The sequence below is a fragment of the Saccostrea echinata genome, unplaced genomic scaffold, assembly GCF_033153115.1.
Source record: "Saccostrea echinata isolate AGI-Se365-2 ecotype Australia unplaced genomic scaffold, CSIRO_AGI_Sech_v1 ptg000050l, whole genome shotgun sequence".
Lineage (NCBI taxonomy): Eukaryota > Metazoa > Mollusca > Bivalvia > Ostreida > Ostreidae > Saccostrea > Saccostrea echinata.
Window position 1 is genome coordinate 2,940,927 of NW_026889799.1, and position 22,821 is coordinate 2,963,747.

Below are 22,821 nucleotides of genomic sequence, written 5' to 3' on the forward strand. Positions count from 1 at the left end.
TTTTCGATGTTCGATTGTGTTTACTTTTTTTTCTATTGCGTCTTGCAATCTAATTAAGGAGTGTTTTTCTCCTATGTGTTTTAGAATGCAGCTCTGACAAACAGGTTTGTCACACATCTCACAAAAATGCTTACACATATTATCAGCCACAACATGATCTGCACAGGAAATACTAAGATATTCTAGTGTATGTAAGCTTCTGATATCACCATCTTTTAAACAACTGTCACAATGAAATCTACGGCATTTAAAACAATAATATTTTGAACCAAACTCTGAACAAGAGCTACATTCTTTGCCTCTATTTTCCGCCATGATCAAAACACCAACTTCCGTTTCCCAACTCAAGGTCCCTATAACAAACAGACGCAATTTGATCAATATCCAAAATTAACATTTCAACATTGATTTTAATTTAATTTAAAGAAAAGTAACTTACCCTTAAAAGCTTTTTTCAATAGTATGTCCCATTGGTGTGATAATGTCTATATATCTAGCAGACGATAATGTCAAGTTCTCTCCATTTGTCAATTTACAATACTACTATCGCTGTGGTACACCTGTACACAGAAAACGTCGTGTGTATGTCACGTCGACGCTGCGTGACTGACTGTTCTAATTTTATCTTTCGAGAGCATTTCGCAATTGTTTGGTTTCTATTCAGTTGATTCCTTCAAGATCTATAAGTGGTTCAATTTTAGTTCAATGTCATTCAATGCAATTGTTATTCTAATGTTATTGTGCTCATGTTCAATGCAATTTATGTGAGCATTATATAGACGACTCGGTTCGACAGACCGCAGATTCGTACTACTCTTGGAATTTCCTGGGCGTGTTTCTTCTCTGTTATCACATAATTTTAATTTCATTTTCTCCAAACAGCTTATGGTTTCCAAAATGTCAGTTTTAATGTTCTGGGACAGATTTAGTTTTTGCAATAGGGACATGAAAAATCTTTAAGGCCATGTAAATCGATTAACTGCCCTATCTAAAAGCAGTTTTCGTCATTCACCATGGGTTCTAAATTTTGAACTTTTCTATTTTCTTCTCCTAAACCACTGAACTATCAATTTCAACTAGTTTTTGCATAAATATTGGGCTAAAACCATCACAGTTAGTGATATCTTATAAAATCTTTTTCCTTCCTAAACAATAAGAAGTCAAACTAATAGCATGATTGTAATAAGCATTAATTCCTCTACCTAAATTGTAAAATTCATGGCCTCAGGAGGTTCTAAAGTTAACGCAGCTATGTTAAGGCTGTCCGAAGGCTTATTATGCATTTATTTAATTGAGCTAGATTTTAATTTCAGTATGTAATCTATGTATGAATTTTGCGGTCAACTTATAATGAGAGTGTAATCAGGTATTATGATAATGCATTTTTGTGATGTTACATGACTTTGTTGATCACTTGACGGACACTTATAAATTCCTAAATGTTGCACAAAATCGCATCGGCACAAGTGCAAAACAACAATATTGAGAAAAATATGTCACATATGTCAATTCATCGCGATCTATGGTACATGAAATATATGGAAATAACGAACAGTATTCAAGCTCAAAAGTCCATTATACATTACAAAATAGGAGCAGAGCAAACACGGACCTCAAAAACATCAGAGGTGGGATCAGGTGCCAGTGAGGAGTGAGCATCCCCTCCCGACAGGTCACACCCGCCGTGTGCTCATTGCCATGATCGGAAAATAACGGAAAAATCCGTCGACAATTCAGTGTGTAAATAATGACCTAACAATTAGTATGAAAAACCTAAGTCAGCATTTGACTCAATGATAAATTGTATTAGCTGACAAGGTCATTGTATCGACCATAGAACTTACGAAATGATGGCTTTAAACGAGACTGCTGATATTCTTGTTTCATCTACTTGTTTGTCAATATAAAGTGCTGGGGGCAGGTTTGATTTTTTTTTTATTTAAAAAAAATATTCAACGAGCATTAACCATATATACAAAGATATACAAAGATAAAACAACAAAGGGGGCATTTTCCACTCTTTATCGCAATTTATACGAAAAAGGATAGATTACATACAATCACCCAGCAAAATTCAGTCAGAGGACAAACTTCTCTAATAGATTCACACAGAATATCTTCAATTTATCCTTGTTAGTCACTTGTGGTAGTGATATACATGTACACGATTTATAAATTCTAACTCTGTCCACAGACGTGTAAGGGGGGACGTTTCACTGTCAATTTTCTGTTATTGCGTGGACCCTGAGGTTCATGCAGAAAATTTATAAGCGAGATTAAACCGGATGCCATGGGATTATGTCAGGCTACGCTTATACATTTAAGTATTCTTTGGTGTTACCAAGATCCGAATTTCTCTTTTATGCATATATCCGTATGTACAATTAAATTCTATGGTACAAACACTTTAAATAAGTAGGATGAACTTATATAGATAGCTTAATAGCTAGCTTGAACATGTTGAATTGAAAACTTAATTCAACTATAAGGTTTTAAAAGATGGTCTTTACCATGTTTACGGGCTTAGTTTTGTGCATCAAGGTTCGCAAAGTAATTTGATAGAAAGCAATCCAAATATAGCTTGATAAAGTCCTATAGCAACGTTTTTCCATGTGGGGGAGAGGGAGAAACATAAAAAAAAATTCTGCGTACTACAGATATCTGCTACACAAGTACCATCTTTCTAATGATAGACTATCTTCCGTATAAATCTAGTACAGATGTCAAGTCCCAGTCGTTATGGGATACATGCGCAGGTAGGTTAAGGCTTCCCGTAGAATATCACAGTGCACTCTGTGCCTTCACATCTCTGAACTACCAAAATATGACGTCATAATGGAAAATGACGTCAAGTCACTGCAAACTTGAGGTGTTATGACGGGGAGAGTGTCATGAACTTTAGACTTTATTTCAAACTGCATGTAAAATGCTAGATAACTATTGCAAAATTCACGGGTCTTTAAAGGTTCTTTAAGTCTTATATGTCCGAATATTTTAAAAATTCACCGCTTACCTACCCTTGATTGAAATTCAGCATGTTCAAAATGCTTATGAAAAATATACTTTTGAAATGTACTCTGTTTTATACCCGTGGTTGGAGGTAGAATTTATTTTGTGTGTATAAAACAGTCTGGCGCAGGTGATTAATGAGGATTAATCTGAGAATTTTTGTGGAAATCTGTAAGAAGAGGTTTTTCTCTAACTGAATCTTGCTTGGGAAAAATATGTGTTGGCTTTGTTTTAATACAGATTACGATATTGTGTGGAAGATACCCTCAAATTGTAGGTAACTTGAACTTCTCAGGAAATATTTTGTATCTAAGTAATACTATGACTTTTCCCAAGCACATTTCGGATACACAAGAATACGATGAGGTTATTTATATAACAAAATGTTAATAATTATTGTGTTAATCACCTGCGCCGAAGCGATTTATATGAAACACTTCAAAAAATTATAAATGACCTTCACGTGACCAACAAAGTCATGTGATACCATAACAAATATGTTAATATATAGCCGAGGAAACCCTCTATATAAATTGGAAGTACTTAAGTTCAATACTTATAAATTAAAACCAAAACCGACCTCGCAATGACATATTATGTTTTGAGCGCGTTTAAAAGCTTCGGGAAGCCTTAACATAGCTGCGTGTGGGTTACATGTATCGAAAAAGCCCGAATTTTTTTAATAACAAACTATAGGTCATACAATCGGGGATAAAATTTAACAATTTTTTTTTCTATGAAAGTACAATCAGTCAAAGAAGGCAGATCAATGTAAAAAATGTTAACGAAAGTGCCACCTTTCAGAGTGACCAATGAACTCGTCCATGGATGCATTGACGGTCGTTGTAACAAGAATAGATATGGGTTACTCCATATCCAAGATATTCGACTTTTAATTTTCTCCAATTTTCACCAGAAAAAAACTGCACATGTTATGAAACTGGTGTATAGTTCTTCATGTCCGTAGCAAATACTGTCACCAGTCTAAGCTTCACTAACAAACAGTGCACACACCTGTGCTTGGAGGACTAAATAGCCTAGGTGTACACACGTGCGATGAGATTATTAATCGCATCTTCTCAGACCTTTCTGGCGAGCTTGGAAAAACACTTTGTATTGCCGAGAAGTTACGATTGCAGGTAATTACGCACAAAATTAATATTTTTTTGTGTTTTTAAAATTGATCGAGTTAATAGATAACCCGGCATTGCTTTACATAACTCGAGACCCTCTAGTGCCGAGATCCTCTAGTGCTCCAGTACAGGGTCGGATCCAATAGTTTTTGAAAAGGGGAGGGTTCTAGGTCACACCGCAGGCACTTAAATTCAAGCCCGTAGAAACGGTTTTCAAAGGGGGCAACCTCCAAAAAGAGTTGACAAGCAAAAAAAAAAAAACAAAAAACAACAACAACAACAACAAAAAAAACAAAAACAAAAACAAAACAAAACAAAAAAAAAAAAAAATAATAAAAAAAAAAAAAAATAACAAAATAAAAAAAAAAAACAAAAACAAAAACAAAACAAAACAAAACAAAAACAATAAAAAAAAAAAAAAAAAAAAAAAACCAAAAAAAAAAAAATAAATAAATAAATAAATAAAACAAAACAAAACCAAAAAAAAAAAAAAAAAAAAAAAAAAAAAAAAAAAAAAAAAACAACAACAACAACAAAAAACAAAACAAAAAACAAAACAAAAATAAAAAAAAATAAACTAGAGCAAAGCTTATTGCTGAAGCAACAAGCAGGTCTTCCGTCCAATTCAGCGAACAAATTGTAGGACAGAAATGCAAATAAGTATGTGAAAAAAGAACAGTTGTGAAGAGCATTCGACTTAAAATGAAGTGAGACGTCTTCAGGAACTTTTATCATTCAGTTACAAGTACATATTTGTAAAAAGAAGTCACTGGTTACAACTTCCGGTTAGACCGGAAGTGCCGTCGATCGATAAAATTAGACGTCTCCAATGACTTTAACCATTCAATTTCCTGCCAATACCTACAAAAATAAGCCTTTTCTGACTACTTCCGGTTTGACCGGAAGTGACTTCAATCTACCAAAAATGAGTTTGAACGCTTCCGATGACTCAAAACACACAATAACGTGTACAAAACTTAAAAAATATGCATTTTCTGACTACTTCCTGTTTTACCGGAAGTGACGTCATTAGACAGCTTTTGTTGATCCCATCAGCTGCCACTTGTTATTTTGAACAACTTTGCTTCAAAAATGTATCAAAAATTTTCGCTCGTTTTTGATATACTGAGAAAAAAACTTTTGGCCCCTCTAGATCCCTTATTTTAGGGGCCTGCCCCTTTTTGTTGATATTGTATGAAAGATCTTGTAGTTTTGAACAAATTTCATTCTACATGTTTTAGCAAATTATATACAGGTAAAAATCTGTTGTAGAAAAAGCATTGAAAATTTTGAAATTTTCGATATGCCTTTTTTCGGACCATAGCTAGTGCCGACGTGCAGCATTTCCGGTAAAAATGAAATGCCTTACGCATATTTGCAGACATAGGTCTATCATACCTGAAAGTTTAATGATTCTATCTATAGCCTTTCATGAGAAAGTCCGCGGACAACCCGACCCTTCAAAAATCATTAAATCGACAATATCTCCGGACCGGAAGTGACGTTATCTAAACAGAAAAAAAGTATAAGGTTTAAAGGATGATACATAAGTCCTGAAAGTTTCACGGAAATCCATTTAACCGTTTTCGAGAAATCGCGTGCACAAAATCGGTAAGAATAAAAACAATAACAAAAGTGAAAAAGCAACCTAAGAATAACAAGAAGGACTTCCTTAGAAGACGGAAGACCTTAATAAAATAAAAATAACAACCTGTGCACCACATTGTAAAATCCTCCTTGGGGGGGGGGGGGGGGGGACTTCTAACTTTTCGGTACATTTTGATTTCTTTTAAATGTTTAATTTTTCCGTATTTTGAACCTTTCCGCAGCAAAAAGTGCGGGGAGGCCAATGCAAATCAAAAGTTTTATATTAAAAAATATAACAAAAGATGAGTGAGCACCCCTCCCCCACATACTATGGGGACATTTTGAACCTTTCTCTTCGTTGATTAAAATATCCCCATAATATAAGGAGATAAAGGAGATAAATATTCTCTTATGCATACTCCCTTTCATGACTTTTTATGCATACGTCTTAAAGTTAGTTACTTTAGAAGATGGTCTAAAAATGGCATAGCTGTACGTTCGCCGGAATCTTCCGATGAAATCTTTCATGTAACGTGTGGGTGATCGAGGCCCGGGGCCGGGGTTGTGAAGGCACGCGGAGGAAAGCAATAAGCATAACTCTATCTATAGAGCAGAAAGGGCAGAGATTGAAGTACTTATTTTATTGAAAATACTAGACGTAAAAATATCTATATTGCAGAAAAAAAAACATTCTCTCTGTCTCTTCCTCTCTCTACAAAAATAAAGGGGCTTCCAACACCAGGAACCCCCCTCCCTGGATCCGCCGATGGAGTTAAATTTCAACCATTACGATACTGCACGCTTAAGCCTCTTTTAATTCTGTTGTTAATTTTAAAGGCTACAATTGTGATAGATACCTAGATCAACATTTCATATTCATATCATTTCAAGTTCATGATTTTTTTTGTCTTACAACCTATTTAAGCAGACCTAAATAACGGTGAAAATTACAAGACACATGTAAAAAAAAATTAATTTAATTACAGCATTGTAAAATCACTAAATCTAGAAATTTTCTTTGAATTTCGTTTAGAAACACGTAGAAAAAACACAGAAAAAGGTCCACGTATTGCAGTCCTTTTTTAAAGGACAGCAACTTGTTGTATTCATACACATGTATATGTATATCGGACAAGTTAAAGGAATAACGATATTAAATTGCAAATGTTCAACTCTTTACAGCAGACTTAAGCATAAAGAACAATCCAGACGCTTGAATCAAATAAAGACGCTAAAAAATCTTAACATGTCATGTGAAAGGAATGTAAAAGTTATGATAATTTCCCCGTCATGTGAGCTCAAGTATGCAGTGACCTGACGTCATGTGCTATTATGACGTCATATCTAGGTAGTTCAGAGAGGTTACTACAGTTGGAACAGTTATATTTTACAGACAGTCTTATCCTAGCCGCAAAGGTGTAACTCTAATGACATGTTATAAAAATGCATTAAATTTTTCAAATCTTCTACCCCTGTATATTTAATAGATTAATTAAACACATAGTTGTAATGGGCAAGGATGCCTCTTCCAAAAAATTTAAAGTTTAGGACCCAGGCTCAGCGCAGCTAGGTTAAGGACTCCCATATATACGTCAGCCTATGCTGAGGTTCGGGAAAGCTATTATGACGTCACGTTAAAGCAATACAAATGATGCTCGATAAATAAATACTATTTGTTCTTTTTAAAACACATTAAGTACTTTCGTTTCTCATAAATATTATTAAGATAAATGGATGTGCAGTTTATCTTGCCATAATAGCACTTATTGTTTGTAGAATAAAAGCCGGCATGATCTCGCTGTACTTACTGAGATGACGTCATTTCTTAGTTTGACACGCAGTTTCTCTGTACTTGATGCGTTTATCAAGCATTTATCATAACTTGTAAAAATAAAAATAATTACGAAACACGTATAGTCGGACCAAAATAGAGACATAATCTGAAATATATTAATTCTTATTTTATTGTAAAACTAAATTGATAATGTGTAGACTTTATGTAAGGCCGTGGGGAGCATATTTGTACAGTAACGTGATAGAATGAGGGGTCCAGCCCCTCGAAAATATCAAAAGGTCAACGATATCCGCTTCACTATAACTTCAAAATTTTGTCTCAAAGAAAACAGAATAAATTTTATAGCGGAAAGATGCCCGTATATCGTTGAACTTTTACGATCTTTGTAGTAGTACATATATGTTCTAATTTTAAACCTGTCACGTGACAAACAGCTGATGTAAGCGATGTCGCTTTGGCCGAACTCAGCAGAGACCCGATATATATACAAGTGCAAACACCACAATTCACATTCATCAAAACTAATTCTGTTATAAAAATATTAAAATTGTATTCATTTTCCCTGGATATATTACGGCGTATATTTCATGGGCGTCCTTAACCTAGCTGCGAGGGGTTCTGGAAAAGTGTTTGTGTAAGGGGGGGGGGGGGAGGGACTAATTATTATATAGTGAAAATGGATCAATTCATTATAAATTCCTTTTATCTGTTCTTTAGCATTAAACAAAGTTAGTGCATAGTTATAATGAGCAAGGGTACCTGTTCCAAAATTGTGAATTTCATGGCCATAGCTTCATGTGTTCTGTTGTTTGGGTGGGTCTTCTGATTACAAAGTGAATATATATATTAATTATTTAAACCCTTGTCTGCTTCTGGGTATAGTTATGACGAGTATGGCACGGATGGGGCCAATTACATTGGAAAGTAATTAATTAAGTTACAATGACCTGCCAAAAACTTTCGGTTAAATTACCATTGTAATTACAGTGATTTTGAAATGTAATTTAATTAATTGCAATTTCTTTGCAAATGTAATTAATTAAATTAGATTACATTTTAAGAAACACGTTAATAAATATTCATGCATGAACAATTCTTTATGTTTACATTGTATATCGGATCCATTTACAACATTTTTCTTTTACCTTAACTTATTTTTGAAAATGTGCATGAAATTTTCAAATACTGTGTCATTGTAACAATTCTAAATGAAAGGCCAATATCGGCTTTCCTACTTTTGGTGTAGAATGTTCGAACTGTCCGACTTTATTGCATTTAAAAAAGTTGGAATTTCCAGCCTCATCCAGATTTCTTTTTTTTTGGGTGGGGGGTGGGGGTATATTGTTGGTTATTGTTCTTTTTAACGGTAAAACGATCTGTTTCAAAGAAAACTGTACAGTATAGCAGATCAAATCCAATCAATGAAAGCCGTTTTTTAAGGAGAAAAAGCTAATTTGAAAATCTTCCAACCGAGTTTGAACAAGTGGAACTTGGGTGGCTAAAATTTTAATATTTATAATTTAATTTCCTATCATGAAGTGTAAAATGATATGATTTAGCCTCAAAAATGCCTTTAACCTGTACAAGTGTTGTCATGAATTTACAGGGTGGTACAGTGCAGGGAACTAATTTTGTTACATAAACCAGCATCAGCATAAGCATTAGTAGCATCAGGATCGAGCTAGCATCAGCATCAGCATTTAAAAAACAGCATTACCAGGATCAGTATCAGCAAGCAAAGGATAGAACTAGCATAGCTAGCATTGACCTAGATTTAAAAACCAGCATTGACCTACTTAAAATCAGGATCATGCTGGTTTACTAATAATACAGATTCGTTTTTCACAAAACGAAACAGCATGTAGATATTCTTATTTCAGTCGGGAACAAATACATATAGTGTATTTCTTGCGGTTAAATTATTCAATACAATCTTAAGATAAATATTAAATTAATTTAATAGCAATAATCCCGCGATATTTTTCAATCTGAATCAGCTGATCACCAAACGTCCTATGGAGTCCACTGTTGAGGCCTCGCCACGGCTTGATGTTATTGAAATTGGTGATAAAAGGGTAAGTAGTAACACTTGGTCAACAAAAATAAGTTTAACAATACAATAAAAGTATGATGTTTGGTGTATAACTATTTACTTTAATTTTTATTGGGTTTTAAGTGTATACACGTACTAAGTAATTCACAATCCGAATTTCCTCAAAATTGACGGAAGCCAGAAATAAAAGTCGCAGTGCCTTTGATAAGATAATCATAGAGGTGTATTGAACAAAACCTAGTAATTAAACCAAATAATTGATTCTGTATTATTCACAGCATTAAACGAATCTTGTTTAAATATTTTTAATGCGGAGGTTCTTAAATTTTATAAAAACATGTGCAGATAAATTTGTGTATGTACATGTTGTAGATCTACCAGAAAAAATTTCAATTTCAAGTAGCTAAAAAATAATTATCATTATAACACAAAATAATATATTGGAGAGGAACTATGCATGAAAATACATTAATTTTAAAACTTTTACACTACATATTCTTTTTCACATTATTCATCATAGTGGTACATTGTGTAAACTAGTTTGTATAATTGTCCTGGTATGTAGAATTTTATTTTAAGTACTTGAATCCATTAATACCCTTGCAAATAAGATCTCAATTCAATTATAATAAATACACCAGATTTTATCAACAGAATTAATTAAGTATATAAATCATTATAGTGTTTTTTTCCCAAATTAAGTTGTGCAAGATTTGTAAAAAAGATAAGATGATCAATTAATAAATCTTAGCTTCTTTGTATAATGTACTTTTATCTTTATTATAGCTCTTAGTGGAAGAACATGAGAGTACTTGATAGAAATGGAGTGCTATGAACAGTCTACAGTTTGTTGTTTCAACACCCCACATGAGAATTTTTCATTCATAATGGAGACACCAACACTTGTCGGTGAAGGGCTGCAATTTTAGACCTGTACTCGGCACATGGGCCTTTAATTATAAGCAGTGAGAGATCTTTTTCGTGCCAGCACCTTCTGCAACACTGGAACTCGGTTTATATGGTCTCATCCAAAGGACTGGGGCAATCTACAGTGAAGTCTGAGAATGATGATTCAAAGAAAATTCTGTTTGGAAAATGATATTTTTTAAAAAGAGAAATGTTCTTGATTCCTAAAAGTAGAAGGCATGGACAGTATAATGAAATGGTGAAAACTTACAAAAAAAACCCCAGTTTTTCAAGAAAGTGAACTTGTTGAAAAAAAACTTTGCTGGTGGTCAAGAAAAAAGCTTCACTTTTTCATGCAAACACCATTCTATTTATTTGACTTTGTGGACATAAATTTATCAAACAAGTGAAAAAGCAGTGCATGAATATAGGACATGGATTGTAAAACTATTAATTTGATTATTCCATCATTACACCATTTCATAAAATTCTGAAAGTTGTTATGGGACATTTTGTGATTCCATTTATTATCAATTATAATTTGGTCAAGTTGGCACTGACTATAAATAAATTGCAATTTTTAGACACTGGGAATATTGTTTTTATTGCTTCCATGAACTTAAAATTTTACATGTATACTGTGTTGTTCTACAATAAACATAAAATAACCTTTATTTTGCCCCCTACTTCAAATATATTGTGCCTTACAGCACAACTTGCTTTTAAGGAGTGGTAAAAGAAAAATTTGGAAAAGATGATATAAGAGTTTGTTATATTTTCAGAAACTGAACATTTTGCCAAGGCGGTACACATCTAGAAAAGAAAAACTGATAGAAAATATTACTGTAAATTTCATATATTAAGGTTTTAATTTTAAAATTGTGAAATTTGTGTTGTACTGAAGGAACAGTTTTAATGTTATATCATCAAGGTCAAAAGATATCTGGCTAGCACAAACTCTAAATCTATGGTACACCATAGTATAATAAGTGAATGATTTAAACCATTGGCTTAAACAATGAGGAAAATGTATCTCTACAAATGTACCATGATGTAAGGCCAAAATAAAATTATTGTTCGTTTGGAATTGCCTCTCGCCTCATTGAAATGACCCTCCTGGAAAATTTTTATTGACCAAAAATAAGATTTTTTTTATTCAATCAATTCTTGGCCTGTTATCACATGTGCCATCCAATCACTTAATGTAAGTGTTGGATCTAAGCAAAACTGGGTTCCTGGTTGATGGGAGATACCCTTCACAAAAAGGCAGAAAATAATGTGTTCACTGCTTATTGAGATTTTTATCATAAATTTTTTATTTAACTTTAATGTTAAAAAAAAAAAATTTCCCTCCCTCCTGGGTCTGAAACCTCCCAGGCGGCAATTCAAAACAAACAATTTTTTAAGGATGGCCTTTAAGAGAAGAAATATCTATACAGTAAAACATGGTTATAACGAACACGCTATAATGAATTCATGGTGATGGCGAAATGATTTTCATTCCCTGTGGTTTTCAAACCCATTGGAAAGTAAACATATAACAAATTAAAACTGTTTATCCCAGGCATTTAGCTGTAAGCTTATTTTTCTGTATTTGAATGATTTACTTCATTCTAAAATACCCTACATGATAATGTGTTATCCCCCATATTCAGTCTCTTAATGCAGATTATGGAATTTTTCATTAAACATTTTAAATGAAATCCAAATAAAGAATTGTTATTATTTCAAGTTTAAATATTCAGATGTCAATGAATGGGGACATACCGGTATTACTATTTTTGTCTATACAACTCGGTAACCTTGGCTTTACTCAGTATTTAACCATTACATATATAATATTCCACTCAGTTACCTAGTACACAATATTCTTAGCTCAAATGCTGTATATATACTCTGTATAGTGTAAGCAAGTATATCCAACAAAAAATTTAGTGAAAAGTAGGAACATCAGTGAATATTTAACCAGTTATGAATTAGTGTTTCATTTTTTAAGTTGGGGTGTAAGTGATCAAAAATTCAATTTTTTTTTTAGAGTATTCATGAAATAGAGGATTGCATATGCTTCAATAAGAACACTACATGTAACAGAAATATTGCCTGTCTACATAATCTCAGAGGCAGATCTAGAATGTTGGTGTTAACAAAAAAATATCAGGGGTATTATTTTTTATGTTTTGTTTTGTTTTGTTTTTTTTTTTGAAAAAATGTGTACTACAAACACAACTTGGACATAAAATTTTATATATACATGTATCTCTCTATTAGTACCTAAAACATCACACTACTGTAAAATATATGTGTTCATTTATTTGACAAAATCAATTATGTGGACAATCATATGAACAGTTTTAAGACTGTACAAAAGAGCAGGCATGCATTTCAATTTTCATACATCTCAATGTAATCATGTACAATACATAAAGCACTTGAAGTCCACTTTAAACTCTGTACATTACTTTTTAGATCTACATGGGAGATAACTTAAAAATGTACAAGTATGTGATCAATGAATTTGGCACACTTCATCACACAGGTTTTAACACCACTGTCTGATTTACAGAAGTTGATTATTAGTTCTTGGCTTCTCACTATTTTTTCAGATAGAATTTCATCAGCTGGATTTAGGTCCAAAGAGGAGGCCAGCATATCCAAATCATTCTTCAAAATATTCTTTTTTTTTGCCATCAATCCCTGGTGGACTTACTGCAGTGTTTACTATCATTGGCCTGAAAAATATGAGATATTAGGTCATGATTTAATTTAAAAATGTTATCAATGTAAATTAAGTTGATTAGTTTAATTTCTCTTCTTGCATGGATATTAACAAACAATCTTCCAAAGAGAATCTGAATATAAGTTTTGGTTGGAGATTTTTAAATTTCATATGATTAAGAAACTCATCCTTGAATTATTTTTACTTTCAAACAGACTGCTTAAATAATAAAAGTAAAAAGATTATAAATTCAAATATAAAAAATGCCAAATGTTAAAAATACAATGTATATACAGTTCTAACTACAGTTTTGTTAACTTTATACAATTACGTCTACATCGCACGTACAAATATACAGAATACAGACTTGAAGAGCAAATTGTATTAAGACAAGTTTTAAAGCAAGTATTTTTTTTTCAGGTAAAAGAAAATAAATTGGCACTACTTAAACTTGAAAAGTACTTGCGTCAATGAAATAGGGGCACAATTAGTAACTTAGAACGGTGAAGTGATTTAGAACATGATTTTGCTTTTTAATGTCAAATTAATGATCACAGTTTCAAGCATTAATTTAATTTCTTTTTTCTTTAACTCCAGTAAAATTTAAAAGGAGCCATTAGGGCTGAAAAGATTAATCGATAATATTAATTCTGTGTGAGGATGGTACGTATATCAATATGTATGTAAAAATATTTAAATATTGCAAAAAAATTCAGGCGTTTTTCTTTGTTTACTTACATTTTGGGTTTAATATATGTATGATAAACATGACGTGAAGGACATACGCAACGTAGTTTGAACATTATTGTCTTTTTCCCTGGAGTTGAAGAGTTCCAATATTTAAAGGAACTGTGTGCTACAATTTAATGTCTATATATGCTATTGTACACTTCTTCTAAAACAAGTTTTGATAAACAAAACATCTAGAATATATGCTTAGTAATTTTTGTATATTTCTCTATGAATTATACAGGAATTTTCATCAATTGATATCTTTTCAAAACCTCTGGAAATGCATGCTGATTTTTTGTCTACGAACTTCTGATGGCACTATAATCTTAAATTAAGAATATCTTGAAAAATTATCAGTAGGTAAAGTACATTGCGTATGTCCTTAAATAGAAATATTTATTTAAAATACATACCGGTAAAAATTTACACCACTTGCGTGAAGTAAGTTTGTTTTACAACGGATATACAGCTTATGTCTTTAAATAAATCATTCATAATTGGGATGAAATGTTTTGTTCTTTTCAATACAAAAATAAGATTTCATGACCAATTCAAAATATTTGATACATATCGTATCATAGCTCAAATATCATGATTGATACATATCAATGTACGTATCAATATAAAAAAAATTGTATCATCCCAGCCTTCGAACCCTTCCCATCCCAAAACAGTTTTATTTGACTTGGGACAACTTTCTTTTTTCCTTACTTTTTCTTGTAGCATTTTATTCAGGTACTTAATTGTAAGTTACTTTTCTGCCTTTTGAAAAATGTTGTTATAATGTATCTGTTTAAAACCTTACGTACAATCTACTCGTAAACCAGGCACAGGTCAGTTACATGATAAGGTACAACCTAACTTCTCCCCTCAAAACTAAGACCGCAAGGGTAAATTGAATTCCGTAACCATACTTTTGTTTAACAGTTGACTTCTAGATTTGGTAGACTGGCCTTACCTGTCTGATATGCGCAATATACATGAACGTACGAAAGAGACAGGCAATACCAGTCTATAGATTTGGTTAGAGTTGACATACTAGGTTTGAGTGGACTTGGTTATCAGTCGGTCAGGTTATGTACTGACTTGATACCATGTGAATTAACTACAGAAGACTGCATCTGAATCTCTAAAAAATCATACATATAATTCTTTCTCAATTGTAAAAATTGACCTTTAAAATCACATGGGTTTAAATGCCTGAATCGCTGAGAATTTTGAGTGTTTATTTATTTGTAAATCTGTTTCACATCATCCTTATATAATCTGATAATTTGATAATTAAAAAAAAAAAAACATAGTTTACATACCCTCTGAGTCATGGTAGTGTACTGATGATCTGATGGTTCCTTGGAAACGGCTTTTACAACTTAAAGCATAATATTTTTGCTGAAATATTCACAGGAAACATGATAAATTTTCGTCTGGGTTTGTCATAAACTTCATCATGTTCATTGTCCATCACGTTTCCTTGCTCACACGTTGAACACATTGGGGCTCTTCTTCCGAAATCGCTTCGGAAATGGGAAAATCATCGCATCGTTGGGTGCAAGCAATACCTCATAAGAATTATCTGGATTGCAGTGGGCAGCTAGCCTTTGTCAAACAACTCTGTTACGATAACTTCGCAAGATTTACTTCCAACTTTCACTGTGTCGCCATTTTTGTTTTCAATTTTACGATTGGAATTTGACAAAGCGAAATTCGTTAAAAATCGCTAAATTTCTTTCGGTAAAAAATGTAAACAGATAAAAGAAAGTTATTTAATACAATATACAAATAAAAATTACAAAAAAAATATTTTTTATGGCTTAAAATAGCAATGCTGAAATTAAATTATCCACTTCCGCCAGGATAATCCTACTTCCGGTAGCATTACTAGCATTGACCTAGTTTTGAACCAGCAAAAGTAGCATCAGAATAAGGATCAGATCAGGATCAGGATAAGGATAACTAGCATTAAATCAGCAAGCAAAGGAAGCATTCAAATCAGCAAGCAAAGGAAGCATTCAAATCAGCATTGATGCTGTAACAAAATTAGTTCCCTGCACTGTAGTTGTCATGTTGTAAATTGTATATTTACTGCCAACCAATAAATTCAACATTTACAACAAGACAGTGTCCACCAATGGTATGTGTGTTACTAGCAATCCCTCCTCAACTTTCTCCATCTCTTATTGATGGAAATTTCGATAGCAGGGTCGTTAGCAAATAACTATGTAGATTCCCAAAACTTTTATGATTGATATTCACGAACAACTAATCTGACAATTTTGACAACCACCCAATCTCTTACTGGATGCAAAAGGCTGGCACAAAGTGTTTAATATTGATATAGAATTAACAAAATCAAACATTTTCCCTTCTTGGTAACCATAGCAAGAGTGTTGTATTTGTCTACAATCTTCATCGGGGGCACTGTAGTCTACGACACACTCCAGAATTGTGTTACAATCGGGGGCATAAAGTTTCACAAAGTCATCATGTTTTTCTTTATTATTCAAAAATCTTTGATTGGCTCAAATTTGATCACATGATGAAATATAAATGTATATAGACTTTTGTTACTATTTATAGATTCTGAATGCATATCGACTGTATGTTTCTAAAAAGGAAACAAGTTTCTATAAAACAACAAATGTGAAGACTTTACTATAGCTGATATGATTTGATGTTTCTGAAAAAAATATCATTCAGCTCTATAAATTTATAATTGTGATCTTCTGTAATAATCGGTAAGATGTAACATTCCCTTTAATAAGGATCTACTTTATAATAAAACATATGAGATATGTTTTCCATAAATTGTTATAATATAATACAACACATTTAGCCTTTTAAATCAGTACATTCCCTTAATAATTCTATCAGTACAAAGGAAATGCAATTACATTAAGGATACACCGGAGGCTTTGTTCAAGATTTTCAACAATTTTGAGATTTTTGGCTAAGAAAAGAAGTTAATTACTGCTTTATAATGCTTGTAAAATTCTTAGTAATTATGAAATGGTTTTCTAATTATTTAACAATAATGAAACATGAACACTACCACATGTGAATGTCCTGTTAATGAAGCTTCTGATTTGATCTGTGACTGCCTTCTCATCAAAGACGCAATAAATCACTGTGACCACTTGGGGAATTCTTCACTAGCCATACAGAGGTTATCAGTAATTAAACTACAGGGACTCTAGATTTAGAGAAGGAGATCTAACAGATCACTGATGACCATAAAATAGGAGGGGGAGCATAGCTCTTGCCATTTTGCCGGGAAATCTTTCTGATTCTGAATTTAACCTATTTTACTTAATTAAAAGCATCTAAATACAGAGAAGAACCTCCCATTCTTGTGAATATGCATAGGAAATATGGCTAAGTGACAGGTATCCAAAGCTTAATCTCCAAGGTGTCATATATTCCTAGCCTTGGCAGATTTTGTTTTGTAATGGGTTTTTGCTCTCTATAGTAAGATCAAACAATTTGTGGTATTCTTTCAAAGGATTCAGCTCCCCTATTTATTGACCATTTTCTCTGAAAATGGGATGGGTTTTTCCCATACGTGTGTTCACAAAACCGTATCTCAGATTTTTGATATCTAGTTTACTTTTGGAATTATTGAGGGAAATGTTAAATTAGGCGAATAAATTGGTAACATTGAAGTGCAAATGGCTGTAACTTTTGAATTAGAAGATTTATCAAAAATATGAGATACAGTTTTTAGGTTCAATCTTTCTTCTACCTTGATGCAAAATGACCAATCTGAGGGGTTAAATACAGAAAAGTGCTTTATAAAATATTAATGTACTAAAATTTACATAAATATTTAAATAATATTCATATAAGTTCTTAACCAAAGTTTAAATTAGGATAACTAAATAGTAAATTTAACAATCTTTCAAAGGATATATATACTTATATTATGTAATCTTTGATAATGAAAGAATTACATGTAAATTAAATTCAGACATTTGGAAACCTTTGGTGTATCCTTAAACAGCTTAATTTCTTCTGATCTCCAGTCAATGTGTATGCTAAAAAGACAAGAGCAAAAACTTGTGACTTGTTCCAGTTAATTTTAAATTTTGCTTGTGGATCTCTGTAAAAAATAATATAACAACAAATGTAGCCCTTTCATTCGGTCAACTTACAGATATAACAAATGTAGCCCTTTCATTCGGTCAATTTATAGATAAATGGACCTCATAAAAGGTATATATATATATATATATATATATATATATATATATATATATATATATATATATATATATATATATATATATATATATATATATATATATATATATATATATATATATATATATCCAAAATTGAAAAGAAATATCACAGTGTCCGGTAATTAATATGAAAATAGAAAATAACAAGGCAACAATGTTAGTAAAAAATAAGCGCTTTCATTACTTCTTCAGACGTTTTACATTCTAAAACAATTCAAACATGTGACGTTATAACGCTACCTGATGATAACGTCAACAACAATGCAATGACGTCACAATGCTTATAGAGGAAACAATTTTAGAGTCTAAGTAAAATTACGCAATTTATTAATAGCGTAATAAAGTCATAAAACAGACTATATTAAACTATTAAAGGACGGTTTAAAAATCTTGATGAAATGTTTTTCTTTTTCCCGTCTCTCTAAAAGATTTTCTGTTTTGAGTTTATAAAAGGGATAAACTGAGAATTGTCCCAGCCCACAGACAGCAAGATGTTCACTGAGTTTTGTTTTTCTGTACTCGGGTTGGTTGAAATGTTGCTTCCTGGAAAAAAAAAAGGTTTCAAAAATGATTACAAGTCATACGTTATATGTATACATGCATTGATATCCCTAGTGCGAAATTACACATAGCAATTTAAAAAAAAGCCATTAAAACATATTATAGCAAAACATGGACACTGTCATTCTTTCTATAATACTGGGGGTACACATATCTTATCCGCAACTCCTATAATTTCACAGAATTTTCATTACATGGTGCCATTGTGCAGCTCATATTTCATATTTTTGATTATATTCAAATTATATGTTTCTCATAGCAAAACATGGATAATGCCATTCTTTTTATATGAAATCGGGGGTACCCATCTCTTATCTGCGCAACTCCTCTTATACCATTGAATGAAATTTAATGAGAATTTTGAGATTTTTTATTACACATTGGCATTGTACATCTCCTATTTTATTTTTTGAATGGACACACATTTCGGTTTTCCAGTAGAAAAAAATGGACACTGCCATTCTTTCCATAATATTGTTGTATTTGTATAACTATATACAAATATAAAAGAGATAGCTCACCTATGCACACCTATGCAGGTGAACTCAAAGAGCCGCAAAACCTCCCAGGTTATTTATGGTGTGTTAACACTGTCAGGTCTACGATGCAACTGAACTTTTTTGTTTATAGTTGACAACCACTCAGAGTAAGAATATTGGGATCTCGAGCCCGATCATAAAAACATTATACTTCACTACATTCCTCCCCCTCATATTTTTAAGTTTTTACCTATATTGTTATACGTGTATATATTGGTAATTAAAATGGTAAAAATTCTATTGAATTCTCTGAAATGATAAAAAATATTTACATTAATTAAGCATGATGCGAAATGACAACAATCAGAAAATCCGACTGTACATCATCAGCATCAGTGTTCCCTAATCTACATTTAAAACATTCTTAAAAATAAACTGACCAATTTTAATATAAAATCTCTTAATAAATTATTTTTCAGATTTTAAAAGTATATTTTAAATAAGATTTATTAACAGATGAATTATCAGAAACTCCTCCAACAAAAAACATCAGACTCTCCGACGTCAGTGATAGAAAATTCTCCAACAATTCTTGACGATCATAAAAAAAATTGCATTGAATAATTAAAAATTTCTAAAGAAATGAAATTTTCGGGGTGATTGTTAAAATCTCCAGATGTGATAGGTTTGACTGAAAAAAAAAAAAAATAGAGGTTAAAGTTTAAATTTAGTATGGGGTTGTGGCCTTGGTGTATTGATGTGAGCTGAAGAATGGCCTACTTCCTCAGCTCTTGAAAGTTTAAATCTGATTGTGGGGATGATCTGTTTTGAAAAGATACTTTTGATCTAGAGTATGTTTGATGTAAGCAGTTTCTTGCGTAGTGACCCATCTCACCACATTTGAAACATTCCACCGGTCTCTCTCTTTCAGGACTATATGATATTGATTGATTTTCTCTTGTAGGAGATTGCAATGGTGATCTGCATCTTGGTCTTGGTTCCCTCTCTGCCTCAGCCACCTTCAGTCTTTTTAAAATTTCCATAAGCATTCTCTTGAACTCTTTGTTGTCATTTTCTAGAGCTGTCATTCTTGTCTCCAGTGAAGGTACAGTTTTAGGTGTTGTTCTGTTGATAACCCTTATGCTCGCATCCTCTTGGTGTGTAATTATGGGTGGAATTTCTTCTGATTTCTCTTCAAAGGTAACTCTTCTGACTTCTTTTTTAGGCCCCATTATTAACTTCTGGTTGGTGATGGCACTTTTCATATGTTGGACTGCCTCATCTAATGTTTTCGGATCTTTGTCTAAAGTGACCAGTGCCGCTCTTTTCTCAGTACAGCCCCTTAGGAAGGCATCAATAGTAATGGTGCTCTTAAAGTACTCTGGGGTGTCCGGGTAGCCTTCAGTTGTAAGCTCTTCAATTCTTTCAGCGAATTCCTCTAATGTTTCGTCTACGTTCTGTTTTATTTCTTGTAACTGCCGCCTGATGATGTGCGGCTGATCTTTCTTGTCGAACCTCTCCTTCATTTTCTGGCATAAGATGTTATAATCTTTTTGTACATTTTCTGGTCTAGAACTGAAGAATTTTAAAGCTTTCTCTCTTAAACATTCTATCAATTTGTCTAATTTTTCTTTTTCATTACACATGTATTTCTTTGCAATATAGTTAAACTGTACAAAATAGGGTTTCCACTCTGATTTCCCATCATAAGTTGACAATTTGGGAGTAGCTGGACTGCAAGGTGTTTTCGCATTACTTCTCTTATCTTCTGTTTTTTCACCGTTATGGTAAACATTTTGGGGAGCTAACCTATTTATGTGTGAAATGTATTCTTCCTGTTCTCTCTCTGCTTTCATTTGTCTTAAATCTCTTTCTCTCTTTTCAATTTCTTTTTCTCTAAGATCTAGTTCTCTCATTCTTATCCTGAATTGTTCCTCTTTCTCTGTTCTTTCTTTTTCATCTAATCTTTGTACCCTTTCTTTCTGATCTACAAATCTTTGCATTTGTTCATCTAACTCTCTTTCTCTAATAGAAAATTTCTCATTCATTTCTTTCTCTTTCATTTCAAACTTTTTTTGCATCTCTTCAAACATTCGGTCTGCTTTCTCTCGACTAGCAATTGTGCTCTTATGTAATAAAGTTAGTTCCTCGTCTTTCTCCTTAATTTCATCCTCTCTCTCTCTAATCAGAATCTCTCTTTCTCTGATCTTTCCATCCTTTGCCCATAACTCTCTCTCTAACTCTTGGATTTTTTCTAACAATTTATTTTGGGGATCTTCTGAGGCTTTTGTTGTTTGAATGTCTGATGTATTTGTTTGATCTGAAATTTGTTCTGTATTGTCAGAATGTCTAAGAATGGATGGTACAATAATTAATCCTTCTTCTACCAGAGGATCCCAGATTGTACTTGGGATATTGGGAATTAATTTTAGATCTTCCAAGGTTATCTCTCCCTTTCTATCTCTGATCTCTAATATTGCTTTTGCCCTTTTGTCTCCTATATTTCTGATTGTTTTTAATGTTTCTAGTGAAGCCTCATTGATATTAATGGGGGTAGTCATAATGCAGATGTAATTGCTTCTATACCTGTATACACCTGTTTTTGTATGATACCTAATGATGTTTATTTAACTAAATCATCAGACAATCCGACGATTTAGTCATGTTGGTTTGCATTGAAAAACATGTAGGTGTATACTAGGAAAAATGAGTTGGAAAAAATGAAAAAATATAAAGCACAAAAAATGAAAAATACAAAAATAGAAGGGAAAGAAGAAAAAAATGTACAAACTATTTCTCAAAAAAAATATTGTCTTCAAGGCTAGAAGACAAAGAGAAATAAGTTGCTTTCCCACCAAAAAATCTATAAAAAATAAACAAATAGCTTTTCTCAAAAAAAATATTGTCTAGAAGAGACAAAGAGAAATTTCAAACGGACTAGTACAAAATAAATATATATTATTTCTCAAAAAAATATTATCTATAAGAGATAAAGAGAACATTGAAAAAACGTGTTTTATGAAAATAACAAATAGAGTTTCTCAAAAAAAATATTGTCTTTAAGAGACAAAGAGAAAAAGAATACTACAAAATAAACAAATAATGTTCCTCAAAATGAATATTGTCTAGAGTTCAAAAAATTCTACAAAATAAACAAAAAGGGTTTCTCAAAATAAATATTGTCTTTATGAGACAAAGAGAAATATTTTTAAAAACGGCGCCAAAATGCACGATCTTCTATGCGGGGTAATTTAATTGACAAACTACACTTCTGACACCAATGTTGTATTTGTATAACTATATACAAATATAAAAGAGATAGCTCACCTATGCACACCTATGCAGGTGAACTCAAAGAGCCGCAAAACCTCCCAGGTTATTTATGGTGTGTTAACACTGTCAGGTCTACGATGCAACTGAACTTTTTTGTTTATAGTTGACAACCACTCAGAGTAAGAATATTGGGATCTCGAGCCCGATCATAAAAACATTATACTTCACTACAATATCAGGGTTACCCATTTCTTAACAACAACAACAACAACAACAACCCCATATACAAAAACCACTAAATAGAATTTTTTCACAACATCTTTATTACTTTATTGATGT

The 22,821-nt window shown here is 32.3% G+C and overlaps 1 protein-coding gene and 1 long non-coding RNA gene across 2 annotated transcripts; both read right to left on the reverse strand.

Moving 5' to 3' along the window:
- Positions 1 to 12,773: 12,773 nt before the first annotated feature.
- On the reverse strand, positions 12,774 to 15,676 carry LOC133203342 (uncharacterized). The gene is made up of 2 exons (XR_009723401.1): positions 15,242 to 15,676; positions 12,774 to 13,212 (listed from the first exon to the last, which is right to left on the reverse strand). It is a non-coding gene; the product is annotated as an uncharacterized LOC133203342 (long non-coding RNA).
- A 4,309-nt stretch (positions 15,677 to 19,985) lies between these two features.
- On the reverse strand, positions 19,986 to 21,770 carry LOC133203397 (DNA ligase 1-like). Its single transcript, XM_061339188.1, has one exon. It carries the CDS (start codon positions 21,768 to 21,770, stop codon positions 19,986 to 19,988), a length of 1,785 nt encoding a protein of 594 aa, XP_061195172.1.
- Between the last annotated feature and the right edge of the window lie 1,051 nt (positions 21,771 to 22,821).